Source organism: Stenella coeruleoalba (genome assembly GCF_951394435.1).
Source record: "Stenella coeruleoalba genome assembly, chromosome: 19".
Classification (NCBI taxonomy): Eukaryota; Metazoa; Chordata; class Mammalia; order Artiodactyla; family Delphinidae; genus Stenella; species Stenella coeruleoalba.
The window spans coordinates 2237045-2257168 of NC_137165.1; the positions used below are offsets into that span (position 1 = coordinate 2237045).

The 20124-nt window shown below is 44.5% G+C and overlaps 1 protein-coding gene and 1 pseudogene across 2 annotated transcripts in view; one reads left to right on the forward strand and one right to left on the reverse strand.

Moving 5' to 3' along the window:
- Window positions 1–20124, reverse strand: part of LOC307176937 (receptor-binding cancer antigen expressed on SiSo cells-like) — a 107080-nt pseudogene that overhangs the window by 32138 nt on the left and 54818 nt on the right. The gene's annotated exons all lie outside the window — the stretch shown is intronic.
- Window positions 1–20124, forward strand: part of SLC47A1 (solute carrier family 47 member 1) — a gene marked incomplete at its 5' end in the record, with an annotated part of 50314 nt that overhangs the window by 17174 nt on the left and 13016 nt on the right. Inside the window, 6 exons of the mRNA XM_079904488.1 lie at window positions 2208–2321; window positions 3183–3250; window positions 9618–9726; window positions 10532–10607; window positions 17406–17475; window positions 18224–18356. Of these exons, the coding sequence (XP_079760614.1) occupies window positions 2208–2321; window positions 3183–3250; window positions 9618–9726; window positions 10532–10607; window positions 17406–17475; window positions 18224–18356 (570 nt within the window). The remainder of the gene's footprint in view (window positions 1–2207; window positions 2322–3182; window positions 3251–9617; window positions 9727–10531; window positions 10608–17405; window positions 17476–18223; window positions 18357–20124) is intronic.

Consider the following 20124-nt stretch of genomic DNA (forward strand, 5'->3'; position numbering starts at 1 on the left):
GACCTGTGTGAGGTGATATCTCATTGCAGTTTTAATCTGCATTTCTCTTGATGATTAGTGATGTTGAGCATCTTTTCATGTGCCTGTTGGCCACCTGTATGTCTTTGGAAAAATGTCTATTCAAGTCTTCTGCCTATTAATCAAAAAATTTTTTATTATTTATTTTTGGCTGCATTGGGTCTTCATTGCTGTGCACGGGCTTTCTCTATTTGCAGTGAGCGGGGGCTACTCTTCATTGCTATGCGCGGGCTTCTCATTGCAGTGGCTTCTCTTGTTGCAGAGCACGGGCTCTAGGCACTCGGGCTTCAGTAGTTGTGGCACACAGGCTCAGTAGTTGTGGCTCGCGGGCTCCAGAGCGCAGGTTCAGTAGTTGTGGCGCACGGGCTTAGTTGCTCCGCGGCATGTGGGATATTCCTGGACCAGGGCTCGAACCCATGTCCCCTGTGTTGGCAGGCGGATTCTTAACCACTGCGCCACCAGGGAAGTCCCAGGATTGTTTGTTTATTTATTTATTTATTTTGCGGTATGTGGGCCTCTCACTGTTGTGGCCTCTCCCATTGTGGAGCACAGGCTCTGGGCGCGCAGGCTCAGCGGCCATGGCTCACAGGCCCAGCCGCTCCGCGGCATGTGGGATCTTCCCGGACCAGGGCACAAACCTGTGTCCCCTGCATTGGCAGGTGGACTCTCAACCACTGCACCACCAGAGAGGCCCAGGATTGTTTGTTTTTTGATGTTCAGTTGTATGAGTTCTTTGTATATTTTGGATATTAATCCCTTATCATATATATGGTTTGCAAATATCTTCTTATTTTATTTGGGTCCTCTCTCTTTTCTTCTTGGTGAGCCTGGCTAAAGGTTTATCAGTTTTGTTTATCTTTTCAAAAAACCAGCTCTGGGTTTCATTGATCTTTTCTATTGTGTTTTTTTTTTTTTTTAAATCTCTCTTTCATTTATTTCCTCTCTGATCTTTACTTCCTTTCTTCTGCTGACTTTGGGCTTTGTTTTTCTTTTTCTAATTCTTTTAGGTGGGAGGTTAGGTAGTTTATTTGAGATTTTTCTTGTTTCTTGAGGAAGGCCTGTATGGCTATAAACTTCCGTCTGCTTGTGCTGTATACCATAGATTTTTGCAGTGTTGTGTTTCCATTTTCATTTGTATCAGGTTATTTTCTGATTTCCTCTTTGATTTCTTAATTGACCCATTGGTTTTTTAGTAGCATGTTTTTCAGTCTCCATGTGTTTTTTCTTTTCCCATTTTTCTAAGTTGTTTTCTAGTTTCATACTGTTGTGGTTGGAAAAAAATGCTTGATATATAATTTGTCCTCTTACATTTGTTGTTACAAATTGTTGTTACATTTGTTGAGGCTTGTTTTGTGGCTCAGCATGTGATCGATCCTGCAGAATGTCCATTGTGCACTTGAAAAGAATGTGTAATTCTGCTGTTTTTGGTTGTAATGTCCTGTAGATATCTGTTAGGTCCAACTGGTGTATTGTGTCATTTAAGACCACATTGATTTTCTGTCCACTGATGTAAGTGGGGTGTTACTACTACTATTGTATTATTGTCAATTTCTCCCCATATGTCAGTATCCATTTAACAATTCTCCATGCTCCCTTCCCCCAGCTCCCGGCAACCACTGTCTTCCTTTCTGATTCTGTGAGTTTGACTACTCTTGATATCTCACATAAGTAAAATTATACAGTATGTGTCTTCTGTGCCTTTGTCTTATGTGTTAGCGTAATGACCTCGAGGTTCATCCATTTTGTAGCATGTGTCAGAATTTCCTTCCTTTATTAAGTTTGGATAATATTCCATTGTATGTATAGACCACATTTGGCTTATTTATTCATCTGTGAGTGGACATTTGGGTTGCTTCTACCTTTTGGCTGTTGTGAATAATACTGCTATGAACGTGGGTATACAAATATCTCTTTGAGATCCTGCTTTCAATTCTTTCATACATATATATACATATACATATACGTGTGGGTCACAGGGCATATACAGACTTCAGTTTCACTACATTTTGTCAGCCTTGTTCCCACCATCTCAAACTCTGGGCTTGTTGACCTCTTTAAAGTACATTGTTTTTCCGGTGAACACCGGCTCCTCCCAGTCTCTGAGCTTCTGGTGTGGGCACGCGTGTGAGATAGAACTGTTGGTGTCAGACTGTGGAAGAGTAAATGCTGTGTTCTTTCCTGTCCTCCAGGTTGGACCAGGGACTGTTTCCAGGAGTGGGGCTCCTTCATCCAGCTGGCCATCCCCAGCATGTTCATGGTGTGCATTGAGTGGTGGACCTTTGAAGTCGGAACCTTCCTTGCAGGTTGGTCAGCACTTCGGTAGAAACCTGTCACCAGCCTGGTTAATCATGTCTACAGAGCTTTTCAGGAGACCCAAGTTTGCTTCTCCTTCCTCTTGGTTTTATCAGGCCCTCGTGGAAGATTTCAGTACAGGTTTCACTGCCCATCCGACCATAAGCACACTATTCAGGTTGGGTGAGGCTTTGTGCTACCCCACTGCCTTTCATTTTGTAGCTTTGAAAGGGACGATTGCTACGGTCATGGAGCGACCTGCCAAGGTCACGGAGCAGAACAAAGCCCGAGTCTAGGTCTCAGGATGCTGGCCACTGTGTGGCTCGGCCGACTGTTGCTGGGCGTTTACAGAGTGACAGATTTTGCTGTGTTGTAGCCTCGCTCTGTTTCTTTCCGACCTAGAACAGTTTTGGTCACGGGCATTCACCTTAGCCATCCACTGCTAGTGGAGGAACAGAGGAAACAGCAGAGACAGAGGGTAATAATACTTGATCTGAAAGTTTCTGTGGACACTGGAATGCGTTCATAGTGCCATCACTTCTCATGGAGTTCCACTGCCCTCTGTCCTTCCCTCCGTACTGTGGTCCCCCATCTCCCTGAAGGATGACCTGCACCCCCGGGCACCGCCTGGTTTTCTACTTAAGCCCCGTGTTTTGTTCCCTGGTGAAGTGGGGGCTTCTGGAATGAGCCTGTGTCCCATCTTAGCTGCTGCAGTTCCTGGATGCTTCCTGAATGGGCTTCTCCTTGGCACAGACAGTGAATTCTGCCATTGGATTACGCTTCTGGGGGCAACCTTGGCTTCTCTGAAATTACATTAGGTTCTAGTTTCATAAGGAAAATGTTCACTTTACTCCACTTTTTGAACATTTCAGGATTGATGAGCGTGACAGAGCTTGGAGCCCAGGCCGTCATTTATGTACTGGCTTCTGTGGCTTACATGGTAAGGCGATGCCGTGCTGTCCACTCGGAGAGTTAGACGGTACGAGGGGGGAGCGCAGCTGGAGAAGCAAGTGTGGATTTTGGAGCCAGACACACTGCTGGGTGTGGGTCCTGGCCGTGCTGCTTCCCAGCTGTGTGATGCTGGGCTCCTTACGTAACCTTTCTGAGCTTAACTTTCCCCGTATACACAGTGGGAAAAAATACCTACCTGGCAGGTGAAAATTAAGACAAAGCTTATATAAAATACTTAGCAGAATGCCTGGCATGTTTATTGGAAATAACGGAGTTTACTGCAAATAACTTGGTGCTGGGATATGGTGGGGCATAAGGTGCAGACAGTCCCTGTCTCTTGTGGCTGGTGGGCTGGCGTGGAGATAAGCAAGCAAAGAGATGAATAAGAGCATGATACAGACATATAACATGCACCATAAAAGAAGCAAACAACAAAATAAGTCTAAGCTGTATGAAAACAGAGACAGACACCTTTTTAGATAGGCGTTGAGGAACGGTCCTCCTGAGTTGCTGTGTAAGCGGAGACTTGAAGGGTGAGAAGGTGCCAGCCCGGGAAGCCCACAGTCAGGGCTGACCACAGGCCCTGAGATGCAGGGATGCACGAGAGCCCTTGCATGTTCAGGGACCTGATACGAGCCCGGCTGAGGGGTTAGCGAGGAGAGAAGCTTCTTGCCGCTGTGTAGAAGCTGGCTTGGAGGACAGGTGTGGGATGGGAGGCGGGAAGGAGGCTGTTGGAATCGTCGAGGGGAGCAAGTGGAAGGCGGCTGGTGGTGGAGAAGGGGCAGAGAGGCTGAGTTAGTGATGCCGTTGGGCAGAGCGGAAGTGACAGGACCAGGGTTTGGATGTGGGAGGCTTGGCAACGCACGGGAAGAATCACAAATGCCTCCAGGGTTTCGGGCTTGAACAGCTGCGTGGCGTCAGGCCTTTTACCTTCTGAGGCTTTCTGAATATTCCAGTTCTGCACATATAGGCCCTTTGTTCCTTGGTTTTGAAAAACAGATGCCACCTGGGCAGTAGGATGAGGGGCCATTTTTGTTTCTGTTTACATATGTTTTTTTAGTCTTAAAAGTGAAAGAAGGACTTAGTGGGGGATTGATGTGGTCGTGTAGGAGTGAGCCGGGAGGGTGTCTAAGGGCAAACCCCAAGACACAGGAGTCAGCAGCAGAAGGAGACCCCCACCACGAGCCAGGCCCAGGCAGGTGTGGAAGGGGGGCGACGCCGAGAACAGGTCGTGGAAGAGCCAGGGAGAGGGTGGGAAGGGTCCCTTGGATTTAGGGTTATCGGAGACGTTCTGGAGTGATGAAAAGCAGGAGGCAGATGTGGGCACCGACCTTCTCGGGGTGAGGAAGCAGAGGCTGCTGGGAGTCAGTTCTGTCTAGAGGATTGGCTGTTGATGGGGGAAGGATTCCATCAAGGCACGATTTGGTTTTGCTTCTGTTTTTTAAAAAAAGTAATTAATTTATCTTTGGCTGCATTGGGTCTTCGTTTTGGTGTGTGGGCTTCTCATTGCAGTGGCTTCTCTTGTTGCGGAGCATGGGCTCTAGGTGCGCCGGCTTCAGTAGTTGTGGCGCACGGGCTTAGTTGTTCCGTGGCATGTGGGATCTTCCCGGACCAGGGCTCGGGATTCTTAACCACTGTGCCACCAGGGAAGTCCTTGCTTCTATTTTTAAATGGTGGCCCTTGAGTTTGTTTGGGTTTTTTGTTTGTTTTTTGTTTGTTTGTTTGTTCTTTTGCAGTACGCGGGCCTCTCACTGTTGTGGCCTCTCCCGTTGCGGAGCACAGGCTCCGGACACGCAGGCTCAGTGGCCATGGCTCACGGGCCCAGCTGCTCCGCGGCATATGGGATCTTCCCGGACCGGGGCACGAACCCGTGTCCCCTGCATCGGCAGGCGGACTCTCAACCATTGCGCCACCAGGGAAGCCCTGTTTGTTTGTTTTTAATATATTTATTTATTTATTTATTTGGCTGTGTTGGGTCTTAATTGCAGCATGTAGGCTCTTCATTGCGGCACATGGGCTTCTCGTTGTGGTGTGCAGGCCCTAGAGCGTGCGGGCTCAGTAGTTGCAGCACGTGGGCTCTCTAGTTGTGGCATGCGGGCTCCAGAGCATGTGGGCTCTGTAGTTGCGGCAAGCAGGCTTAGTTGCCCTGCACCATTTGGGATCTTAGTTCCCAACCAGGGATCAAACCCAAGTCCCCTGCGTCGGAAGGTGGATTCTTAACCACTGGGCCACCAGGGAAGTCCCGTGGAGCTTGTTTATAGGTTTGCAGTAAACCGAAGCTATCTACCAATTCTACGTTATGTTCATATCTTCTGTTTTTCTACCTGTTCTATCACAGGCTTCAATTTTAATTTTTATTTTTAATTGTGGTAAAATACACATAACGTGAAGTCTACCATCCTAACTACCATTTTAACTGCCTAATTCAGTAGTGTTAAGCATATTTTGATTGTTGTACAACCAATCTCCAGAACTTATTCCTCTTGCAAAACTGAAACTCTGCTCATTGAATAATTCCCATTCCTCCTGCCCTCAGCCTCTGGCAACCACCATTCTAGTTTCTGTTTCTTGTCCCAGGCTTCCCTTTGTTAGAGACTGTGAAGCAATAAGTGCTCATTATTTTTATGGAAAAAAAACAAGTCCCCTTAGTGGTGAACTTAAAATAAAAATGATAAAATACAGAGAAATAATCCACTGAGAGCAAGAGTTAACAGATACAGGAAAGTTAGAGTTTGGAGTTTGAGATGATGGTATAATCATCAGAGAATAGAAAAGTCGTATGTTCAGAATCATTCAACATAAAAGAAGAAATTGATACCCAAAGAATATTTGGAAAACAACCAAGTAGGATTTAAAAAAAATGAAAATATAGCCACAGAAATTTAATACTTCATAGATTAGTTAAAACTGAAAAATCAAATAATGAACTTGAAGATAGATCTGTGGAAATTCCCATAATAAAACAAAGGCATATAAATAGACGGAATTAGATATGCAGACCAATGAAATAGAATAGAGAGCCCAGAAGTAAACCCTCACATATATTGTGAAGTGATTTTTGACAAAAACAACTGTTCCTGGGAAAACTGGATATCCACATGCAAAAGAATGAAGTTGGACCTTACCTAACACCATGTGCAAAGATCAACTCAAAGTGGATCTAAGACTTAAAACAATAAAACTCTTAGAAGTATATGCATAAGGCAGAAGCTTCACAACATTGGATTTGGCAATGACTTCTTGGATATGACAGCAAAGGCACAGGCAACAAAAGAAAAATAGACAATTGGACTTTATAAAAATTTTATAATTTTGTGCATCAGAAGACAGTATCAACAGAGTAAAAAGGCAACCCACAGAATGGGAGAAAATATTTGCAAATCACCTATGTGATAAAGATTACTAATTAGAATATATAGACAACTCTTAAAACTCAATAACAAAAAACAAAACATCCTGTTGTTAAAATGAGCAAAGGACTTGAACGGGTGTTATCTCCAAGGAAGATATACAAATGGCCAATAAGCACATGAAAAGATGCTCAGTATCACCGATCATTAGGAAATGCAAATGAAAACTACAGTGAGATACCTCCTCACACCCATTAGAATGGCTACTCTCGAGAAAAAAAGAAAAAAAAAAAGAAACAGAAAATAAGTGTTGGCGAGGGTGTAGAAATATTGGAACCCTTATGCAGTGTCGGTTGGAATGTAAAATGATGCAGCTGCCATGGGAAAATAGAAAAATGGTAGTTCCTAAAAAATTAAAAGTAGAATCACCGTACGACCCAGCAATTCCACTTTTGGATGTATACCCAAAAGAGTTGAAAGGAGGATCTCAAAGAGATATTTTCACACTCATGTTCACAGCAGCCTTATTCACAAGAGCCAAAAGGTGGAAGCAGCCTCAGTGTCCTTCCACAGACGAACGGCTAAACAACATGTGATATATACATACAATGGGGTTATTTTAAAAAAAGGAAGGAGATTCTGACACATGGAACAGTGTGGATGAACCTTGAGGACCTTATGCTAGATGAAATAAGCCATACGTAAAAAGACAAATACTGGACAAGTCCACTCATATGTGGTGCTTAGACTAGTCAATAGAGACAGAGTAGAAGGGTGGTTGCCAGGCTCTGGGGGAGGGGGGAGTGAGGATTTATTGTTGAATGGGCACAGGGTTTCAGCTTTAGGAGATGAAAAGAGTTCTGGAGATGATGGTGGTGATGGCTGCACAGCATTACGGAAGTATTTTAATACCACTGAAGTGCGTACTTTAAAATGGTTATTAACGGTTAAAAAAAAATACACCACATAGTAATTACTGAAATAAGGGAAGAAATGGCTAACACGGTAAATTTCACGTTGCGTGTATTTTGCCACAGTAAATACAAGTGAGAAAAAGTAGAACTGGAACATGTGAAAGATGCAGACCCATTATATATCTTCTATCTAGTAGGAATTCCCCAGGGAGAGGATAGAGACTGGCGGGGATGCCATATTCAGACGTTTGATGAGAGACAGAGACCATTAGATAACTGAAGTAAGACACGAATCTTAATATTCAACAATTATAATGAACATTTTATTGGAGATTCGAGCCTGTGCAATTAGGCAAGAAAAGGAAAATGCATTGATTTATTAACTAAATGGCTGACGTGGCTTTCCTGACCTGTTGTTTGTGGATTTTTCTCCAGCAGACCTCTCCCCTGCATGGGAAGGATCAGTACAGAGGTGGGATCTGTCACATGACATCTTCACCTAAGGGGTTTATGCATGGGGAGCAGGGAGCAGCAGTCCTGACCTCCCCCACTGCCCCACCCCACCTCCCATCCCCCAAGACGAGAAGGGCTTGGCTCTGAGGCACTCACACCACCAGTCGCTGTGCAGTGAGTCTGAGAGGGAGGACCGGTCAGCAGTGGGGTCTGGCCGTGCTGTGCTGTCTGTGACCCTGTCATGAGTCCACAGGACTGCTCATCATTGCCTCCTGGGGCCTTTGTGGGAAGAACGAGTGGGATGTAGCCTTTTCCTCTTTCTCATCTGGACTTTGGCTTCCTGTTGTCCTTTCCCTCTTCCAGAAGCTCATCAGCTCACTTAGTCTCAGAGCTGTTAATGAGTTTCTTCTCTGTTAAGCATCTTTACTGACATTTTAGTGGCATTTGGGGAAGGAAGGGGGTTAAGCATGTGAGCTGGCCATTCATCTGGAGCTGAAGCCAATATGTATATTTTGAGCCCACAAGTCTTGTAAATTTTTATATAGTCAGGTCCATTGTTTTTCAAGTTCTTAAACTTAACATTTTTTTTTTTTTTTTTGCGGTATGTGGGCCTCTCACTGCTGTGGCCTCTCCCATTGCGGAGCACAGGCTCCGGACGCGCAGGCTCAGCGCCCATAGCTCACGGGCCCAGCCGCTCCGCGGCATGTGGGATCTTCCCAGACCGGGGCACGAACCCGTGTCCCCTGCATCGGCAGGCGGGCTCTCAACCACTGCGCCACCAGGGAAGCCCAACTTAACAATTTTTAATACATATTTTTTTTCAACTTCACTTAGGCTGGTTCTCAAACAGCAACAAATTAGACGGCTCTCAGGAGGAGGCTGCTTCTAGTAGGAATAGAAGTTAAAGCTGACGTATAAATTATTAAAAGCAGACCTGAGAACTAAAATCGGGTTACTACACAACCCGTGTTTCACAAACAGCCCCCGAGGGCAGCACTGTCATCACAGGAGAACAACCGACATGACCCTGCAAGTTGAATAATGGTCTGTTTAAGAAGCAGGCAAGCACATAGCTTCAGATTTATAACCAGTAATTAAAATAAAGTTTGGGCATCTACTGTGAAGGGCCATAGTTGGATTTAATGGGTAATTAGACGTAGGAATGTTGGACACATAACGGATGGTGGAGGCAGATTTCATCAGCTTTTGTGGAATTCCCACAGTGTGCCAGGCTTCGTTCTAAGTGCTTTTCTCACGATTCATTTCATTTTTACGAATGATTTATATATTTATAGTTCATTAAGTCTTGTAGAATGTAGCAAAGTTGAATTGACTCTTGATAGTGTATGTTTAGTTAATAAGGGAGGTGCTTTGCCCTCAAATCCAGCATCTTTAAGAGGTTCTACTCTGATGCCTCTGATGGGGGCAGCGGTCAGGGCGGCTGTTACACATCTGTAACAGTGGGCGAGGCCAAGCCACTTGTTTCCAGTCATACGGCAAGGATGTACTGGAACCGGGTCTAGAACCCGGGGCTCTGACTCTGTCCTGGGTTTCCGCGCAGGTAGACTCCAGTGCACTGATACTCTGATTTTCAGACCCTCTGACCCCTCCTCGTGATTTTGTGATCATTCATTTCTAGGTGCCTCTAGGCCTTGGTGTGGCAGCCAGCGTCCGGGTGGGCAGTGCCCTGGGGGCAGGGGATGCCCAGCAGGCACGACACTCCTGTGCCACCGCCCTCCTGTGTGCAGGTGAGTGTGGCACTGCTGCTCGCTGGCGCAGCTGTATCGAAGTTGAGAAATACATATCATAGTTTCTCTGGGAATTGACTTACGTGTGCAAACGCAGCTGCAGTCTTTCTTCTTCATGCTGACTTCTGTTTACTCCGTTAAATGAAGCTCCTAAATATGACTTTCTGTTATTAGGCACCAGCTAAATACTCTTCCACTTGGTACTAACAGGAATCATTTCAAAGGCAGTTGTTGTCATGTGCAGGCTTCTTTCTTTCTTTCTTTCTTCTTCTTTTTTGCGGTACGCAGGCCTCTCACCGTTGTGGCCTCTCCCGCTGCGGAGCACAGGCTCCGGACGCGCAGGCTCAGCGGCCATGGCTCACGGGCCCAGCCGCTCCGCGGCACGTGGGATCTTCCGGGACCAGGGCACAAACCCGTGTCCCCTGCATCGGCAGGCGGACTCTCAACCACTGCGCCACCAGGGAAGCCCATGCAGGCTTATTTCTGACCAGAATCTGTGTGCCCAGCTCTCCAGGTTCCTGGATCACTGACCCTTAGGCAGTTTGAATGTTCTGGAATCTGAGCAGTTAGAGAAGATTCTGATGATGCTGTCATCTTATTGAACATCTTTTCTATGAGTCTCCCTTAGAAAAAGAAGTTAGAATCATCTGACCTTAGGTGCTCTGTTCCTAGACAGTAAGAAGAAACACTTTAAATTATTACATTTCTTAAACCATTGAGACAAATATCTCCTGAGAAGTCGGTACGAGGATTTGTCACACTCGGGAGCACTTTCATTTCCTGCTGTTTCCTCTGTATTTTCCAGGTGTTTGCGCACTTGTAACCGGTATCTTCCTTGCTGCTTTAAAGGATGTGGTAGCCTATGCATTCACCAGTGACAAGTATGTACCATCTTCTAGGAGAACATTTTTAGTTTTATGCTTTCTTTCTTCACTATACTTTTCTGACTCTGAGTAGCATGTTACTCCATAGGAAAATCTGTAGTGCAGCTGGGGGTGAATCTGAAGAGGTTTGAATGAAGGAAGCCCATGGAAACCCCCTCCACCCCTCCAATACCCAGTTCATTTATCAAATGCAAGTGGGCTTTCTCTTGTGCTCGGTGTGTTTTTGCTCAGAGATACACAGAAAAAGCACATGGAAAAAACCTCATCCCCAGAAAGGCACCTCCCCGTCCAGGGCACGCTGGCAGCCAGCACGCCTGAACCATCTGGGCAGTGTTTGCATAAACCACTGACCCAACCTTAGGTAGAATTTTACTGCATTTTCTGTAATGATGTGTTTGTGTAATTATTTAGATGCAATAAAGTGTCTTGAATAAACCAAATCCTTATGAAGAAGCTTCAGTAATTTGCACCAGTTGCCTCAGATTATGCTTATGGAGAAATTCGGTTTTATTACTTTTAAGTGTGCTCTTCTAGTTTGACCCAACCCCACTGGTTTTAGACCAGTGCTTAAATATATTGTAAAATCTTAGGGCTAGGGAGGTGGTCAGATGGAGGTACGGGAACTGGATTTACGATCCTGCGTTAAACAACTAAAAAACTGGACAAAATCTGTGTTTTTAAAAATGGCATTCAGACATTGGACCACAGGCAGCCCAGATAAATCCCTGAGGAGAACCCCGTGATTGCCCCAGCTTACCGTGAGGGAGTTTCCAGGACAAAGTGCAGACAGGGGCCCTGGGAAAGCCCCCCCCCATCTCCTTGGGTTGGGGAAATGGAGATGGGAGTGGGGAGGCTCTGTGGCGAGTTCCCAGGCAGAGTCCCAGAGCAGGGAGAGCACCTGGAGGGCGCCCAGAGAGCGCTTTGGAGATCTATGGAAGCTCTCCCTCAAGTCTTCAGCCGACCGCTGAGCCAATTGTGTGTGTAAGGGTCCCACCTGAGGCTAGGGAAGGTGGGGTGAGGGATGGGAAGGAACACTTGAAAGGAGCAGGCAGAACAATCCTTGAAGCTCATAAAGGGTTGGGAAGAGTTTGTGTTCCCACCACGTGGAATGAACAAGACCTTGTAATGCATGGGATGGCTGGTGGAGTTCTCAGAAGGTCCTTGCCTCAGGAGAAGGAAAATGAGCCCTAGAATGAAGCCTGCTCTGGTCCCACCTAACAAAGCTTAAAAGTAGACTTGGAAAGGATCAAATTGTTTCCAAGAAATTTAACTGTATTAGAGCTCAAGAGTACTTCAATTATTACAAGAACATGCAGTATTCGACAAACTAAAATTCACGATGTCTGCATCTAATTAAAAATTACCAGGTATACAAAGGAGCAAGAAATTAAAATCCATAGAAACATCAATCAGTTGAAACCAACCCAGAAATGAAACATATGATAGAATTAGTACACAGGGATATTAAAAGTTTTAATAACTATGTTTTGTATTTTCAAGAAGATAGAGGAAAACGTGAGCATGCTAAAGTAAGACATCAAAGATTTTTTAAAAAACAAATTGAACTTATAGAGCTGAAAGAAAATGTCTGAAATGAAAATATATTGGATGAGAGTAACAGCAGATTAGAATAGTGTAGAAGAAAAGATTAGTGAACTTGAAGATAGAGCAATAATACATATCCTAAATGAAATGTGGTGAGAAAAAAGACTGGAAAAATATGAATATCAGTGAGCTGTGATTGGCTTAAAAAGGCTGTAACTAGGGTTCTCAAAACAGAGAGAAGAGGGGACAGGAAAAAAACCTGAAGAAATAATGGCAAATCTTTCTAAATTTGGTAAGATCTTAGAATTAAAGAGATCTAAAAGGCTATTTGATGTAATCACTCATCTTACATCAGGATTCCTCCAAAACATCCTTGCCAGGTTGTCCAACTTACACTTTCATAACCTCAGTGGGTGAGCATCTTGCTACCTCTGAAGGCAGCTTTGATTCTCAGGACACCTTCCTTTTTTTTTTTAATTATTTATTTATTTTTGGCTGTGTTGGGTCTTTGTTACTGTGCGCGGGCGTTTTCTAGTTGTGGTGAGCTGGGGCTACTCTTTGTTGCAGTGCATGGGCTTCTCATTGCAGTGGCTTCTCTTGTTGTGGAGCATGGGCTCTAGGTGCGCAGGCTTCAGTAGTTGTGGCTCGCGGGCTCAGTAGTTGCAGCTTATGGGCTCTAGAGTGTGGGCTCAGTAGTTGTGGCGCACGGGCTTAGTTGCTCCACAGCATGTGGGATCTTCCCAGACCAGGGCTTGAACCCGTGTCTCCTGCATTGGCAGGTGGTTTCTTAACCACTGGGCCACCAGGTAAGTCCCAGGACACCTTCCTTATTTTGAGCTGAAATGTACCTGTAATTTTCACCCACTTATTCTGGTTCTTGTGCTTGGAGGAATCTAAATCCATTTCTGAGTTAACAGCCTGCAGATATTTGAAGGCATCTCTCATGCTCTCTTCTCCATGGTAACCATCTGAAATTCCTTCAGACATTTCCCATGGAATGTGATTTTGAGTCTCCACTTTGGAATTCATACAAACCTGAAGGCAGTGCTCTTAGCTCCATTTAGAGCAGAACTGTGTCCCCTGTACCTCATTCTACCTGATGGACTCCTGGTGAAGCATTAGGTTTTTGGTGGCTGTACGACACTGTGTCTGTGGAGCTGGTTGCCAGTGCGCCCCTGAGCAGCCCTAGCGTCCACATTCTGCACTCCTGTGGTTATCTTCTTGGACCCAAATGCAGATCCTACTTTTGTACCCATCAATCTTTATTTTCTTATTTTTTGACTCATCTTGACATTTTGGGTTCCTAATTCTGTCAGTGACAGTATTTCCTACCCTTTTCACCTTCTGGCATCTGTCCACGTGATACACGCTTGTATATCTCCATTTCCTCCTCCTTTGCCTAAAGCTCTGGCATCTTCACTATAGTGTTCTCGCCCCCCAGACCCTAGCAGCATCCCGGCTGAGCTCAGTATCCACATGGATGAGCTGTCCAGTGCCCCAGTCCTCAGCCCAGTAACCTCTGCTCTCTGCAGGCACACTCTCCCGTGGTCATGCTTGGGGCTCTGTCATTACGTAACTGTTCCAGCTCCAGTCCACAACTCCAACGCTTCCAACAGCCATGTCTACTAAGAGGATTCCTCAGCTGCTTGGGCTCTCCAGTCTGTTGGCTCCTCTGGTCCTGCACTCTTTCTCAGTCCATCATGACATTCCTGCCTTTACACCTTCCCTTATGTAGCGTAGGGGCCATGGCTCATTGTCTGCGGAATTCCTGAATCCCTCCTGTGTGGCAGAACCCCAGCCTGGAGGAACCCAGGTGCACACTGTCTGTGTCAGTAGCGCATCACTTTTGGAAAAGTCACGGAAGAGGGCGTGTCGGTTCCACTAGAAACTTATGGCCACAGTTAGACCCTCAGCATCAAAAGCACGTCCATCTTGCTTTTCTTTGGCCATCTCACCGTCCATCACTGCAGTCCATATCAGACCTTCTCCACGCTCCTCAAACCACTGACCCCACCCACTGTACCACCCTCAGCCATCACTCTCAGCAAATGACTTGTCTCTCCCTTGAGTTTATCCTGTTTGGAGTTTGTTGAGTCTCTTGGATTCATGTCTTTTATCAAATTTGGGAAGTTTTCAGCCATTCTTCCTTCAAGTATTTTTTCTGTCTTCTCTCTCACCTCTGGCACTCCCATTATGTGTGCTGTTATATTTGATGGTGTTCCAACAGGTCTTCATTTTTCTGCATTCCTTTTTCTTTCTGTTCCTTAGTCTAAATAATCTCAATTTGCTTACCTTAAGGTTCACTGATCTTCCTTCTGCCAGCTCAAGTCTACTGCTGAGGCCCTCTAGTGAATTTCTCATTTTATTTTTTGGGTTTTTCAACTCCACGGTCTTTATTTTTTATAATTTCTGTCTCTTTATTCATAGTATCTATTTGGTGAGGCACCATTCTCATACTTGCCTTTAGTTCTTTAAACATGGTTTTCCTTAACTCTTTGAATATATTTGAAATAGATGGCTTAAAAGTCTATTTTAGCGAGTCCAAGGTCTGTGCTTCCTCAGAGACAATTTTTATTTATTCCTTTTTTCACCCTGTATATGGACCATACTTTGTTGTTTCTTTACATGACTCATAATTTTTTTTTGAAAACTAGATTTGGGTTTTTTTTAGTGGAAGTCTAGTTGATTTACAATGTTGTGTTAATTTCTGCTGTACAGCAAAATGATTCAGTTATACATCTATAAATACATTCTTTTTCAGATTCTTTTCCCTTATAGGTTATTACAAAATTTGACTATAGGTCCCTGTGCTCTACAGCAGGACCTTGTTTTTTATCCGTCCTATATAGTTTGCCTCTGTGAACCCCACACTCCCACTCCACCCCTCCCCCACGGCCACCGCATGTCTGCTCTCTATGTGAAACCTAGACATTTTAAAATATTATAATGTGGCAATTCTGGAAGTCATATTCACCCCGTCCCCTGGGTTCTTGTTGTCGATGCTCTTGTTTGCTTAGTGACTTCTAAGAACTATTTCGGTAAAGGTCTGTATTCTTCGTTGAGTGTGGCCACTGAAGTCTCTGCTGCATTAGCGTAGAGGTCAGCTAATGACCGGACAGTCTGCATCCCAAACATCTCCCAGTCTTGGCTGACGGGCTCTCTACGTGCGTCAGGTTCACCTTCAACACCCAGCCAGGCAGTTTACAGCTTGGCCTTGACTTTCACTTCCTGTCCATGCAGAGTCTCAAGTTCAGCCCCAGGTGAGAGCTTAGGCCCTTCCTGGTGTTTCTTGAGCCTCTGTGTAGCCCTAGCCGTGCGTGTGGCCTTCTAGATCCCCAGTAACATGTCAGAGCTTCCAGAGCGAGCCCTGATACAACCCCTCGTCCCCAGCCTTTCCTACCAAGCTGCTTGGTTAGTGTGGTGTTTGCCCTGTTTCCACTGCCTCAGGAAGCAGCAACTAGAACATTTGCCTGTAAATTTTTTTAAAAATAAATAAATATATTTATTTATTTTTGGCTGCATTGTGTCTTTGTTGTGGTGCGCGGGCTTCTCATTGCGGTGGCTTCTCTTGTTGTGGAGCATGGGCTCTAGGCATGCAGGCTTCGTAGTTGTGGCTCATGGGCTCTAGAGCGCAGGCTCAGTAGTTGTGGCGCACGGACTTGGCTGCACCGCGGCAAGTGGGATCTTCCCAGACCAGGGCTCGAACCCGTGTCCCCTGCAGTGGCAGGAGGATTCTCAACCACTGTGATACCAGGGAAGACCCTTTCAGATATTCCTTTCAGATTGTCCTTGGCCGTGCTTCGGTGCAGGTGAATCTTTTATTCTGCCTGGCACTTTGTAGGCTTTCAGTCTCAAGCAGTGGATTTTTCTTTAGCTCTAGGAAATTGAGATAAATGATAGTATTTATGGATTAATTTGACATGTGTCTTTTCTGTGGTTACCTGTGTTTTGGGATATTTCCTCAGATTTACCATTAAAATTTAGTCTCTAGCCACGTCCCTTTCATTGTCCAGTCTTTAAGTGGAATGTGGTATTTTAGTGTTCATATTTTTCATTTCTAGTTACTTTTCCCAACTGCTCTTTTTCCTTAAAATGCCTGTTTATGAATATTTCTAAGAACAGGAATTATAATTTTTGAAAGTTTCTCTCTTTGCGTTCTTTCTGTTTCCTTTTGCGTCAGCTCTTCTGCCTGCTCATTTTGGTCTTTTTTTTGCGCTGTTGATTTTCTTCCGTGTTTGGTGCATGTTGGTTTAATGTTTATACTTGTGAAGGAAGGACCACACCGTCACTTTGACTAGTAGAGACAGTGCAGGGTTAGCCGACGCTGCCGTCCTGGGTCTGCTCCGCGGAGGAGGTCGCTGCGCTGGTGAGAGGGTTGCCTGCGGGCTCTGCCTGAGTTGGTGGCACCTGCTGGCTAACAGTCTTCTCCACAGGCTGAGGGGAGGGAGGCCAGAGCTCTGGGGGGAGCACTGCCGTCTGTTGTGTTTTGCATCCACACTGGCCCCATGGTGTAGGCCTGCGGTCACCGCCACTCTGCTGAGTCGTTCTCCAGGGCCCCTGAGCCCCACGCGAGGCCTTCGCCAGACAGACCTTCCAGCACAGCCACCAGAGCTCAGGGCATCCCTGAGGAGGGCAGATGTTTTCTCTGCCTTGAACACTGGCCTCCAGCTGCATTTCTGAGGAAGACTCCCAGCCACAGGGGAAGATTACCCTTCACAGGCTGAAACCTGCTTTTTCTTCCCAACCCTCGCTTTTTTTTGAATTTTATTTATTGTTTATACAGCAGGTTCTGTAGTTATCTACTTTATACGTATTAGTATAAAGTATACGTATATACGTATACGTATTAGTGTATATATGTCAATCCCAGTCTCACAATTCATCACAGCAACCCCCCCTCCCGCCACTTTCCCCCCTTGGTGTCCATACGTTTGTCCTCTACATCTGTGTCTATTTCTGCCCTGCAAACCAATTCATCTGTAACCAACCCTCACATTTTTATACTCATCAACAAAACTTTAAGAATTACGCTCTGTTGTGGCAGCCTAGCCCATGTCCCTTTTGACCTAAATTCTAACTGGTGACATTGAAGTTAGTGAGGTTTTATCATGTCCTCATTTTATCAAATAGGAAAGTAGTATGTGGACTGAGTTGACTGGTTGGTCACTCTGGCAGGTTTGTCCAGCCAGCAGGTGATTAGTGCCACACTTAACTGTGAGTTTTGGGTCACTGACTCTTTTTCTCCAACAGAGATGTCGTGTCCCTTGTGAGCCAAGTGATGCCCATTTTTGCTCCCTTTCATCTGTTTGATGCACTTGCGGTGAGTGTTTGCAGTGATTTTACCTCTGTGTACTATATGCAGCACAATTTTGTGTGTCTAGTTTTTTTTTTTTTTTTTTTTTGGTACGCAGGCCTCTCACTGTTGTGGCCTCTCCTGCTGTGGAGCACAGGCTCCGGACGCACAGGCTCAGCGGCCATGGCTCATGGGCCCAGCCGCTCCACGGCATGTGGGATCTTCCCGGACCGGGGCACGAACCTGTGTCCCCTGCATCAGCAGGCGGACTCTCAACCACTGCGCCACCAGGGACGCCCATGAACTATTTTTAAATAGAGATTTAAATGCTGTTACTTGGTGGGTTTCTGGATGAAAGCTGCTGTAGTTGTTAACGTAACTTTAAAATATATATATATATTTATTTATTTGGTTGTGTGGGGTCTTAGTTGCAGCTCGCAGCCTCCTTAGTTGTGGCCTGTGGGCTCCTTAGTTGCGGCATAAGAACTCTTAGTTGCGGCATGCATGTGGGATCTAGTTCCATGACCAGGGGTCGAACCCAGGCCCCCTGCATTGGGAGCGCGGAGTCATATCCACTGTGCCACCAGGGAAGTCCCTTAACATAACTTTAGAAGGCAAATGTTCTCCTTTATCTCTTATGTAAGGTGCAGTCCCTGTCTTGATATAGGGTATGTGACTGTATTCAGAGCTGTGAAATACCAGGTTGTGTTCTGCCCTGATGTGATTGATGACACCTGAATGACTGCAACACTGGTTTTGGTTTTCCTCTCTCTAGGGCACCTCTGGTGGAGTCCTGAGAGGTGCAGGAAAACAAAAGATGGGTGCTCTCCTGAATGCCATCGGTTATTATGTTTTTGGTTTTCCCCTTGGAGCATCTCTGATGTTTGCTGCTAATCACGGGATAATAGGTACGTGTCTGATTCCTCAGTGACTTACCTTACATCTCACCTGTCCTGTTAGGATAAACTGCTTGAGATACAAAGCAGTTGTCTGGGAAGTGACCCCTGTGGAATAGGAAAAAGGATTTTCTCCCTTTGGTATATGAAAACAGTTTGTGTATTCAGTATACAAAAACACTGGAAATGTCGACTTGAAGAAAATAAACGTGACCCTGCCCTCAGGATGAGACCAAGATTAAGTAATTACACAATTCTATTTGGGTTAAGTACTGTGAAAGCTGTGATCCCCTATGATGGCTTGGAGCAGCTCCCTGAGGTCGTAATGCATTAGCTTAGTCCTGAGACGTGACTAGAATCACCTAGACGAGGTGACCACAGTTTGTTGAAAAACGATTCTTTCTTTGTTGAATGGTCTTGGCACCCTTGTTGAAAATCAGTGGACCAGAGACGTGTGGGTTTATTTCTGGACTCTGTTCTGCTTCATTTGTCTCTATGTCCAGCTCACGCCAGTACCGCACTGTTTGGATTACTGTAGCTGTGCAGTAAGTTTTTGTTTTTTAAATTTAATTTTATTTATTTTTTTATACAGTAGGTTCTTATTTTATACAAGTTTTTTAAAATTTTTATTGAAGTACAGTTGATTTACAGTGTTGTGTTAATTTCTGCTGTACATATAGACATTCTTTTTCATATCCTTTCCCATTATGGTTTATCACAGGATACTGAATACAGTTCCCTGTGCTCTATAGTAGAGCCTTTTTTATCCATCCTATATATAATAGTTTGCATCTGCTAATCCTGGACTCCCAGTCCATCCCTGCCCTGCACGCCGGGAACCATGAGTCTGTTTCTGTTTCTTGATATGTTCATTTTGTTCCTTTGTGTATTTTAGATTCCTGTGCAGTAAGTTTTGAAATTAGAAAGGGAAGTATTCCAAGTTTGTTCTTTTCCAGTTTTTTTGTTTTGCCCATTTAGGGCCCCTTCCAGTTCTGTATGACTATGAGGGTTAGCTTTTCCATTTTTGTAAAACAGGCTGTTGGAATTTTTTAGCAGGACTGCACTAAACCAGTTAGACTGCTTTGGGGAGAATACTGCCATCTTAAAAATATCAAGTCTTCCAATCCATGAATACAGAACGTCTTTCCATTTATTTGGGTCTTTAATTTCTTGCATCAGTGTTTTGTAGTTTTCATTGTACAAGTCTTTGACCTCCTTGGTTAAATTTATTCCTAGATATTTGATTCTCTTGGATGCTACTGTAAATGGAATTATTTTCTTAATTTCCTTTTCAGATTGTTCTTTGCTGGTGTATTGAAACACAGCTGATTTTTTGTGTGTTGGTCTTATAAGTTTATAAGTTGATCTTATAAGAATTCATCGATTAGCACTAGTATTTTTGTGTGTTATGAATTCTTTAGAATTTTCTATATACAGGGTCACATCATATATAAATATAAATAGTTTTACTCCTTTTCCAGTTGTAATGCCTTTTAGTTCTTTTTCTTGCCTTATTCTACAATAGGGTTTTAACATTTTTCTATATTCTCCTGCAGTACTTTTATTATTTATTTTTTTAAATTTTTATTGGAGTATATTTGATTTACAATGTTGTGTTGGTTTCAGGTGTACAGCAAAGTGAATCAGTTATACATATACATATATCCACTACTCCCATATACATCATTACAGAGCAGTTTTATTTTTAATTAAAAAATAATGTAAAGCTACAGTTTACAGGATGTAAGATAATTTTCATGAAGGGCTTTTGCAGAAATAC